The 10789-nt window shown below is 35.0% G+C and overlaps 2 protein-coding genes across 6 annotated transcripts; both read left to right on the plus strand.

Moving 5' to 3' along the window:
* Positions 1–275: 275 nt before the first annotated feature.
* Positions 276–8194, plus strand: LOC132282342 (phosphopantothenate--cysteine ligase 2-like). 5 transcript variants are annotated; one of them, XM_059783987.1, is made up of 13 exons: positions 276–366; positions 800–878; positions 1082–1617; positions 1698–1848; positions 2929–3075; positions 3208–3331; positions 3430–3474; positions 3593–3681; positions 4223–4275; positions 4354–4413; positions 6003–6104; positions 6916–7035; positions 7705–8194. In XM_059783987.1, the coding sequence occupies exons 4-13, from the start codon at positions 1800–1802 to the stop codon at positions 7933–7935; spliced, it is 1020 nt and encodes a 339-aa protein (XP_059639970.1). In that variant the 5' UTR covers positions 276–366; positions 800–878; positions 1082–1617; positions 1698–1799; the 3' UTR covers positions 7936–8194. The 5 variants fall into 5 exon arrangements, with proteins under 5 accessions (XP_059639970.1, XP_059639969.1, XP_059639972.1 ...); XM_059783986.1 differs by having other exon boundaries at positions 1082–1848; XM_059783989.1 differs by lacking the exon at positions 1698–1848 and having other exon boundaries at positions 1082–1217.
* Positions 8195–9053: 859 nt separating this feature from the next.
* On the plus strand, positions 9054–10426 carry LOC132282343 (early light-induced protein 1, chloroplastic). The gene is made up of 3 exons (XM_059783992.1): positions 9054–9311; positions 9644–9730; positions 9926–10426. The coding sequence occupies exons 1-3, from the start codon at positions 9174–9176 to the stop codon at positions 10271–10273; spliced, it is 573 nt and encodes a 190-aa protein (XP_059639975.1). The 5' UTR covers positions 9054–9173; the 3' UTR covers positions 10274–10426.
* Positions 10427–10789: the final 363 nt, after the last annotated feature.

A 10789-nucleotide genomic window follows, 5' to 3' on the forward strand; every position in this document is an offset into this window, starting at 1 on the left:
CATTTTACTTTTTTGATTCAGCGTCTAGATCTAGGTAAATGGGTATAACTCATTCTTTATATATTTTAATATTAAAAAGAGATGTCAACATCTTATTAAGCTAACTCAGCTTACAGGACAAAAATTGTCTCCAAACATTATCTTTTATAATTATTTGGTTAGGTTGAACGTAATGTTTAAATGATGAAGCTGAAAGTGGGCCGGGTTAGCCCAAACTCTGAGTTGGAGTAAAAGAAGAAACCAATAGGCTCACCAGGCCCAAACCCCAACGAAAAATACTCTCTTTCTCTGAGTCTGGCTGATCATTCCACGACTTTGATTCCACTCTTTAGCCATTGACGCAATCTTTCTCCGCTGCAAACTGAGGTAAGCCACCACCAACCTCCGTCATCCTTCTTTGTGTATGTATATATATGTCTTTTACAGCATTCCAAGAATACAAAAACAGAATATGATTATTATTATTATTATTTTGTTTCATATTATTGATTTGATCTTGCTCTCACCGATCAATGGTAAGTTTGAATTTATCTTCAATTTGTCTCTCCATCAATCTCTTATTCAAATAACCCTACTCAGTTGAAAACACTTATTGAAAAACCATATTGACGAACCCAAACCTCGATTCAAAATGCCAAAACAGAACCCTCTCCTAAAACCCTCAAACCCCACGTATTCAAAAGCAACCTAGGGTTTAAAAATGCTTCTCCCACATGAAATGTACGTGCATGCATCTAGATTATATCCATACATATGATCACACCTCAATAAAAATTGTATATTGTGTTCAAATTGCCAGTATAAAATCTTGTATGCCATTGCCCATTGGAGTAACTGAGGAGTGACCGGACAACAATAAAGCTCAGCAATCTTGTAAGGTATGCACTTGACGATTATTTGTTTGTTTTTCCCCTAGTGGTACAATTTTTTTTTTTCTCTCTTTAAAGCTCTGACTGGAACAACTAAATGCAAAACAAATTGAGAGTGGTGTTTTGTGTTTTGGATCTTTTTTTGAAATTTGTCTGCAAGTTCTGTAAATTTTTCCCTAATGTGCTCTACTTGCTTGAATTTTGGTTTAAAGGAAAGAAAGCGTGGAGCTGAAATAATTCACTCAGCAATGCGGAGGAGCCATTGAACAGTTGGAAAAAGCCCGGCTTTAGCTGTTTTTGGTTTCATTGCTTGTTGCTTTGTCTGGTTCAATAATACCGCTTATCCTAGTGAGGCGTGGCAAAACTTGATCCAACATGCCAATTCAACTTAAACCTAGCATGAAATTAGCGAGTTTGATTTAGATTTTGATATATTTGTGTTGCAATTGACTTTTTTTTTTTTTTTTTCCTCCGTGTTACAAATTATATGAGTTATTGGTTACAGAACCCAGCCTGATCTATTAGTCAAAAAACTGGTTACACATGTCATGTCATGTTTTTTTTATGTAATAGGCAAGCCATATTTGCGACACAAGTGATAAATGGGCGGTGTTAGAATTGACACATGCACTTGAATATCCCTGTCTTAACACACGGGAGCCAACTTACACTTGAATATCCCTGTCTAAACACAAGGCAGCCAAATCACGAGTCAGGATCCTCTGCAGTGTACTGCACTGTGCTATAGGTGCGCTCAATACAATTAAATCTATTTTCGACACATTAAATCTGGCTAGATTTAATTGTGCTGAAAAATTCTTACAGCAGCACCAACCCACTCCTGTACAGAAACAATCCCAAGGGGGGAATGAGCGTAAGAAAAATGGAAGAGCCAAATAATAATCACATGAAGAAACCAACAGGTACAAGATGGCAATCATTGACGGCTGTAAGTCGGATGGTGTGCGCTACCCTTCAGGTTAGAGTTCTGATACTGCAATGGTTGTCTCCGCAAGGGTTGGAATTTCTGTTCATGGAGGCGACTACTGTAGTCTCTTTATCCCACCCTGTAGGGTGTAGATAACCAATGATTTTCTGCCACGTGAACACGTTTTGTTAACATGGGTTGCCTCCACGTCTGCAAATTTATAAAATTCTATCCTCTCAATTGCAACTTTTTGCTGTAAGAGATGTTGGTATCATTCCCATCTCCCTCTATATTACGCTGATCAATCAGCCATGCTTGCTATATATATATATATATTTTTTTGTTGCATCTTGCTGTGGGTCAGGCTCGCTGTATTTTTTTTTTCCCTTAGTTCAGGCTCGCTGTATTTTCCAGTATTATCTTGCTTTATTTTCCTGTATCATTCTTGCTGTGCTTTTCAAGCTGTACTTGACTTCCTTCTACATTTTTCCTTGAACCATGCTGGAATATTTTGATGAATATTTTGACAACCCTGCATGTTTGACAATATTATAAGCTCTTTACATGTATACTCATATATAATTTATCTTTGACATTGATATATGGAATTGTTTTACAGTTGCTCAATATTTATATTTAGATGAAAATTTATGATATGTGAAATTCAGATTATGTGCATTTGGTTTATTGATATGCTATGTTTCGAATTAATGACTCTTAATTATTGTGAAATGCTATATACTAGATATCTAAAAATTCATTATCTTCTTATTCCATTGTTGCGAATTCACAATTTATATTATTTATTGCATGTCTGAACAACATGCACCTTTAATAACTTTGACTATTCACAATCATGAAATTTATTAAGTTCGACGCTTCATGTCATTTTTCAGAGCCTGAGACGATTATCCTTATTGTTTTTTTATAGATCAACTGACAACTATCCGTAATGGATTAAAATTTTTGAGTACACAGAGTATGGGGAGGATTCTTATGATACTAAATCTGTTTATTCGTGTATATTATCTTATATCATTGTCATTGATGGCCGGATTTAATTACAATCCCAAATATTTTAATCTATTCTCACTCTTATATTGTGGATTTTTTATTTGGACATAACTGCAGGCATTTCCATGGAGAACTCAGGAGCTCTACAAGAAACACTATGTGCAGAGGTCAAGTCCTTCTTTGACTCAGCTCCTCCTCTTAGAGACGGTCTTGATATCAGTAGAAAATTAAATGACTTCATTGGAAGGAATTCTATATCATCAGGCAATTTCGCTTCTTGGCAGCTGTATTGATTTTTAAGTTTCTAGCTCCATTGTCTTTCGTACTTTTTCTTCGATTTGTTGTCATTTTTAGTGAGGCATGGTTTGGTGGATTGTTTTTCTCATGTATTTTCAGAAAATGGAAGAGGTAGAAGGATTGTATGCGTGACATCCGGTGGGACAACAGTTCCTTTGGAGCAACGATGCGTCCGTTACATAGATAACTTTAGCTCGGGTCATAGAGGAGCAGCATCCACGGAGTGAACACCACCACACCTAATTTTGTAACTGTTAATTAAATATCCATGCTTTGTTCTTAGTTTGATCAGATAGACTTGACAGTGAAATGGAATCACAGGTATTTTCTGGATGCTGGATATTCTGTTATCTTTCTGTATCGAAGGTAAATATTATGTTCTTATCACATAGCTGCTTCTTGTCCTGTCAAAAAGAAAATCTTTATGTTGTCCATTTGTGTATTTGTTCAAAGAATTCATAATATGGGCTATTTGTTTATGCAGGGGAACCTGCCAGCCAAATTGTAGATCTCTTCCGGATAATCCATTGCTTGAATGTTTTGAGTCCACTGATGAGTCGTCGAACATTAAAGGTTTGTAGTTCCCCTTCTGTTTGTCAAAATATATGTATATCTGGATAAAGTATGACAAATTGCAAATTGGTTAACTATTTCTACCTCCACCCACCCACCCTCACACAAAGACCTTTGTCCATGGAAAAACCCTGGATAGAGACCTTGATTTGATTACTTCTAACCACGAGGCTCATCCTTTAACAAAATTTGAGGTCTTGGGTCATCTTCTAACCATTTATTTTCTTAAGTAATTTCACTAATATTTAAGAAATTTACTGAAGAGCCAAAGATGAGATAACCCAAGCACACACAATGTGTGTGCATAATTATTTTACACTTTAGCTTCATCGGTTTAGTTACCCAAGTAAACCGATGCACGAACTCACGATCTTTCTTTTTGGGTAGGGAGTAATGAACTGAAGTTTTTGTTCCGCTAGCGTTTTATTGGATTAATTTTTTCATCTCTCGTGATACATACGGCCAATTTTTGTATGGGTTATTAATGCAAACTGTGAAAGTTGTAAGCTTTTCTCAAAATTAACTTGCCTTCATATTTCAGTGCGCCAGTCATATTCTGAAGCAGTGAGGAGGGCCATTAGTGAACATCATACTGTATGGACAATTTCAATGCATTGATATGATGTTAGTTCATCGTAACAGTGAGCCACAGTGACATTTTATTTACTGCAGGCTGTTGCAAGAGGCATCTTGTTGAAAATTCCCTTTACAACTATATTCGAGTATCTTCAGGTTCTCTTCAGTTAACCATATCATAAGGATTTCTGAATTCTCATTAACGTGCCAACTACCAGCATAGCAATCTATTTTTCAAGATTTCTCGTCTAAATCCATGGTTTGCCTTTTATTTTTTCTTCTTATTTTTCTGTAAATAAGATCTGCTCTTTTGTATATTTTCCACTCTTTGGCACACATTACGCATCACATTGTCTATCCACCTCATCAAGGAGTTCATGTGGATGAAATTACTCAACTATGTTGCCACAACTTGAATTCGTTGATGCATTTAAGAAGCTATTATGTTAGCTAATTATTGGAGACTACGTTATTGTAGATTCCGCTATGTAGTTCCATGCAATACAGTCTTCCTTTGAAGCACAGGATTCCTGCTTATATAGTACTTGCTAATATGCGTGATAACAACTATCATCCATATAATACTTTGCTAATATGCATGTTAACAACTATCATCCATTCATTTTGCATTTTGGAAAAATGCTATAAAATATGTAGGATACTTCTCTATTACAATGAACGTATGTCAAATGCTTCTTGACACGGCAACTTTGAGGAATTAAGTTCTACTATTATCTACTTCTAAAATGTTCATAAAAACAAGTGTTTTATCTATCCTTGAAAAAATTATATAGTCATCAATTTATTCAGTATTATACCAGTCATGGTACTTTCATAGACTCCCAGAGACTCGTATAAAAAAGATTTGTAGAAGTTCATTATATGTAACATCACACTTCCCATGAATATAACTGTCACCATGTTACATGCCTAAACTTTGGGGAGTTTCTGTGCCTAGTATTTCAAGTCATATTAGGATATCATACTGGAGTGTTGAGAAAGAAAACCTGGAAAGGATTAAGAAATAAGAAATGCTACTCAACATGATAAATATTTGAAAGAAATTTGGTAACTTTTTTGGAGGGTAACCAAATATTAAGTGTATTTAAATTGAAAGGTATCTAGGATTATTAACTATGTAACTACTAGCAGGTGAGTAATATTGAGGTAAACTTCCTACAAGCTATTAACTAAGAATGCTTGAGAACTTTATTTCAGGAACATTTTAATGAAATTAACCTTGCTAATCTGTTACTATGGTGCAAATAAGAATTTGCTTGAACAAGGAGTCTCATTATTTAATGCTTATAAAAAAAAAAAAAAAAAGTCTCGTTATGTAATGATATATCTCCTTTGTGTTTAGTTTAGTTTTCTAGTTTGAAAAAGTCTTTGCATTGAAAATGCTTAAAGTGAAGTTCTATTTATCACATTTAGTTGCATCGAACTTTGCTTGCTGTTACTTCCTCCAATCTGCTACTTGGTTGTGTCTATGTAGCTTGTACAATTTTTTGGTAATCTGGCATAGATTTTTCACTTTTTCTCTTTTTTACTTTTATTACGTTGGGTAGTTTGGCTTCATTTTATTTATATATTATTATTATTATTTATTGCAGCCTTTGTCAGTTCTATTAACTTATCGTTTCTTATTTGCTTTACTAAATTTGATAGAAAAATCTTGAAAAGCTAGCAGTTCAGAAGAAATTAGATTTTGTATATTAACTGTTTCATCTCTGTTTCATGATCAGATTTTACAGTTGATTGCAATATCATTGAGTCATCTTGGGCCATTTGCAATGTTTTATCTTGCGGCTGCTGTGTCTGACTTTTATGTTCCATGGGAAAGCATGGTGGGTTAATCCATTATAAATATTTTGTTTTTCAGTTTTTACTTCTGTAGTTCAGGCTTTATTGGGTATTTTGAATAAGTAGATTCGAAAAATCCTCTTTTTCTCTGGCTTTTGGAGGAGAGGAAGGTTGATACTTGTGTGGTGGTGGTTATTGTGTTTTTGCATTCTCATTGTTGGATGATGCTTTGAGAAAATAGTTTAAGCTATTTCACCCCTTTGACAATAGAGGTAATTCCAGAAAATGGTTACATAACTCTTCCACTACCAAGCATAAACAGAAGAATATTGATTGTTGAGAAAAAGGAAATTGCTATTTTCTTTGGTTGGAGAATGTCTATTTTTCCTTCCACTACCAAGTATAAACAGAAAAATATCGATTGTTGAGAAAAAGGAAATTGCTATTTTCTTTGGTTGGAATATGTCTATTTTTTCTGGTTAACTATTAGAAATGATATTCTTTCTATTTGTATAATCTTTCTATTTTTCTAATATGGGTGTTTTTCAGCAATAACAACAATGAAGCAATCCATATTGCAAGAACTGTTTTAAGATATTGCAGTACTAAATGTCATTCAACTGAAATTTAGCTGTGTTTGGGGTTTTTGTCTTCTCTTACTGCATCATAGGCATTCACTCCTAGGAAACATAAACTAGCTATGGTTTTCTTCTAGTTAGCTTTAGTGACACTGACCTACATGGTTGGCCACATATTATAGTTATTCATGAAACTATAAGTGTATTTTAGTCACTTGAATTGGCCTTTTATCTCTTATTCGCTGTTATCTTACATAATATTGAATTAATGGTACAGGCAGAACATAAAATTCAGTCGGGATCTGGTCCTTTGGATATGCGACTTGTCCAAGTTCCAAAGATGCTTTCAGTGCTGAGAAAAGAGTGGGCTCCTACAGCCTTCTGCGTTTCATTCAAGGTTAGATATTCTGTCACTGCTGATTAGATCCTCTTATAGTGACTTAAACATTACCATATCAGTAAAAAGTCATGGATGTTACTGTTGCTGTATCCACAAGAACAAAAGCAAAGAAAGAAAAATAAAATCAACATAAATTAATTATGTTTTGATGATATTTAAGTTATCTGTCCTCTCATATTTGCCAATACATTTAAGAAAATGAAATACAACTTCTTTCCTGGAAAAAAATAATGAATTTAGAAATTAACCTTCGAAAATGAAACGCTTATGAAGAGTTTTTGTGAGAGAAGATTTATTCTTTTCCTCATCCACAAGTGTTTCATTTTTTGAAATATTTAGGTTAGGATTTATTTCAAGACTCCCATTTTTTCGTTGTTTGGGCAAAACCTTGAATGAGGAAAAGAATGATGAAGACACTGCAGTTTTCTCATCATGCCTGCCTTTACAGAAAATGGTGGACCTATATGTGCTCCTCCTTTTGGTGATGCAATTACTAATATCCAGAAAGGTCTTTCTTAACATTCCACTAAATCGAACATTTGTTCAAGATATAAGTATATAACATCTGTTATCGAAAATTCACCTATTACTTGATTTGTTTACTTAAATATAATAGAATTCATTTATATTCTAACCAAGACTGACTTTAAGACCATGGCTTTACAGTTAGAAACAGATCCAATGATTCTTTTAGAGAAGGCTGATATGGCCCTTAAAAAGTATGGGATGGATGCAGTAGTAGCAAATGAACTTTCAACCCGCATGGAGGTGGTGGTGGTTGTCAGTAGTAGTGGAAAGATTTCAATTCAACGAGAGGCCGGTGCTGACGTGGAGAGTCCATTGATCAAACTCCTTGTGGAGAGCCATTCTGCTCGTATTGATGCTTCGAATATTTGATCTTCTCAGCATGTAGAACCAGACTGGCGATACATTCAACTCAAAATTTTCAAATACTGTTTTACTTTCTCAGTTATGAGTCATTGCTTGAGTGCAATGGTAGATTTGGGTTAGAGTCCATGAGCAGCCGTTTTGTGCAAGAATAATATCAAGGCAAACTCTGGTATACACATTTATTTTATTTTTTATCTGAAGAAATATTGTATTTTTACCATCCATGCTGAACACCTTATTTTATTTTATTTTTCTCACTTTGCTACTTGTAGGGCTTCACATTCCTATTAAATTTGTTGGCTTTATTTTATTTTATGTATTTATTTTTTCCTTTTATTTACAAACTTGCACTCACTCACAATTTTCCTTTTAAAACTTCTTCCCTTTGAAAATGAGAGATCATACTTATTTGGCTGTGGACTTAATTCAATATAGAATATACTAGAATATACTAGAGAGCTTTTTTTTTTTTTTTGGCTTCCAAAAAAATGCTTGTTGTGCTGAATCTGTTTAAAGCACTGCAATATGGTCCTCTCTTTGGGAAATTATTAAATGGTTCAGTATTATTAAATGGTTCATTATTACTTCCGGGTTAGGGCATCAAAACAAATGTTTTAGTTTTATTTAATTTTTTACTTACGTGTCATGCATTGGTCGATCAGGCATGTAAGATGTACCTAATTCTGTCGAATTGTAGGGTTGTTCGCTCATGGACCGTTATTTAAACTCTTGACGCTCTTTGCTGAAATACAAAAAAAGGGTACACTGGTGGGGGACAGCCAATTTGGCCTTTCGTCAACAAAAGTGAAAGGGTGTGAGCTGTTTTGCATAAAGTTCTGATGGTTTAAAGCGCGTCATTATATGAGAAAAGACTAGAAACTTCCAGTCACCAAAAAAAAATTTAACCTAGAACAATACTAGCCACATAATCACCAACAAGATGCCAAGGTTGATGTGTAGGCCACGTCTCCTAACCCATCATGTGTAGACAAATATCTCTGAATTGTCCAGAGTGCATACGTGGAACTCAAATATCCACCGCTTTGAATCTCGTACGCGTGGAACTCAAATATCCACCATTTCGATGTGCCCTTCATGGCCTAGTGGGCCTATATATACCACACACACTGCACTTAGATACCTCAACAACTCATATATTCACAAGCTGTTCTTTTTACAAGTTTCTGATTCTTCAACGTCAGTCTCAACTTTCCACATTTTTCTAGTCTCTGCATAATTTCTTGATGGCCATGTCAACTGTTATGCAGTCCGTCTTCGTGAGGCCGATCACAAATGAATCAAGGTTAAGTCAGATTAGTCCTTCCAGCTATGTGCCACGTCCGCATAAGAACAGTTGCATGCGAGTGCGATGCATGTCCAAGGTTGGTTTCACATTTTAACTTATTTTAAACAACATGTCGATGATAAATCATCTTTTATCGCGTATTACATTATACAGCCAATCACAAGTGGCCACGTAGATAGAAAATGCAAAAAGATAAGACACAATCGTATACATGGGCACATATAATTGGCCAAGAGTATGTAGTTCCAACAATGTAATTTTTTTTGCCATTTTTACTACCATAGAACAATGACACTTGTTTAATTTTTTATTTTATTTTAAACCATATATATATATATATATATATATATATATAATGGAGACAACATATTCTTCTAACGAAGGAAAAAAATTCTATGACTTCAACAGGAAGGTAAAGGGGAGGAATCAACACCCATAAAAGAATCATCTTCATCACCACTACCTCGGCAAACTCCTGCCCAGAGTGAACGAAAGGTAAGCCGTTGATCAAGGTTTAGTGATATATGTATATATACATTTCTACATGTCGTCCATTTTAATTACCAATAGTAATCACTAATAACTTGAGCAGTTGTTAATATGATACGAATATGTATTAATAGTAAATACCAGATAGCATATTAGCATGTATGCAAGCATGTTTTGATCCATGTGGACCATGCATGACAGGTCAGCACAAACTTTTCCGATGTGTTGGCCTTCAGCGGGCCAGCTCCGGAGAGAATCAATGGGAGACTGGCGATGATTGGCTTTGTGGCGGCAATGGCGGTGGAGCTATCTAGCGGTCAGGATTTGATTTCTCAGATATCAAATGGTGGGATCCCATGGTTTTTAGGAACTAGTGCTGTGCTCTCAGTAGCATCCCTAATACCACTATTTAAAGGAGTGAACATCAAATCAATTGCAAATAACGGGATAATGACGTCAGATGCCGAGCTTTGGAATGGAAGGTTTGCAATGTTAGGGTTGGTTGCATTGGCGTTTACTGAGTATCTGAAAGGCGGTGCACTTGTGTAACTCCCATAACACACACACAGATGTACGTATGTATGTATAATGCCTACTAGAAGTTAGGCATCAGAACTCTTCATTATATAATGGAGCTATCTGAGATTTTGTAACCGATGTTTTGGTATCAATGAAATCTTGCAAGTTCTGCTATCAATGAAATCTTGTTTGCTTGCTTTGCTAAAAAAAGTAAAAGTAAATAAATTATGAACGGAGGCATGGCGACAAGAGTGTCTCGTCCAATGAAAGGAGTTTTGTTGACTAGTTTGCAGGAGAGACTGCGACAAGGGAGTCAAAGAAAATGGGTGGGGGAGAATGCATATATTAAATTCTAGAATCTTCTACATTAATTTGCAAGGAGATTGTGAGTATTGGAGAGAGAGTTGAAAGATTCTAAAACATTAAAGATGTGGTAGAGATTTGTAGAATCTAAGTTCGTTAAGAAAATTAAGATGTTATTTAGAGTTTGTAAATGTATAGGATGTTTATGTGCAGGGTATATCAAGGGGAGGATGTCTATATATA

This window comes from Cornus florida, unplaced genomic scaffold (genome assembly GCF_030987335.1).
Source record: "Cornus florida cultivar Cherokee Brave unplaced genomic scaffold, ASM3098733v1 CherokeeBrave_3.0.0_Hap2_Chr11, whole genome shotgun sequence".
Classification (NCBI taxonomy): Eukaryota; Viridiplantae; Streptophyta; class Magnoliopsida; order Cornales; family Cornaceae; genus Cornus; species Cornus florida.

What these genes read in the sequence shown, in the direction of transcription:
- LOC132282342 (XM_059783986.1), top strand. Translation starts at nt 1,800, where the DNA reads ATGGCAATCATTGACGGCTGTAAGTCGGATGGTGTGCGCTACCCTTCA. An exon ending in AAGGAATTCTATATCATCAG is followed by an intron (nt 3,076 to 3,207) that starts GCAATTTCGCTT and finishes ATGTATTTTCAG; the next exon opens with AAAATGGAAGAGGTAGAAGG. An exon ending in CTATATTCGAGTATCTTCAG is followed by an intron (nt 4,414 to 6,002) that starts GTTCTCTTCAGT and finishes TTTCATGATCAG; the next exon opens with ATTTTACAGTTGATTGCAAT.
- LOC132282343 (XM_059783992.1), top strand. Translation starts at nt 9,174, where the DNA reads ATGGCCATGTCAACTGTTATGCAGTCCGTCTTCGTGAGGCCGATCACA. An exon ending in GAGTGCGATGCATGTCCAAG is followed by an intron (nt 9,312 to 9,643) that starts GTTGGTTTCACA and finishes TGACTTCAACAG; the next exon opens with GAAGGTAAAGGGGAGGAATC. An exon ending in CTGCCCAGAGTGAACGAAAG is followed by an intron (nt 9,731 to 9,925) that starts GTAAGCCGTTGA and finishes CATGCATGACAG; the next exon opens with GTCAGCACAAACTTTTCCGA.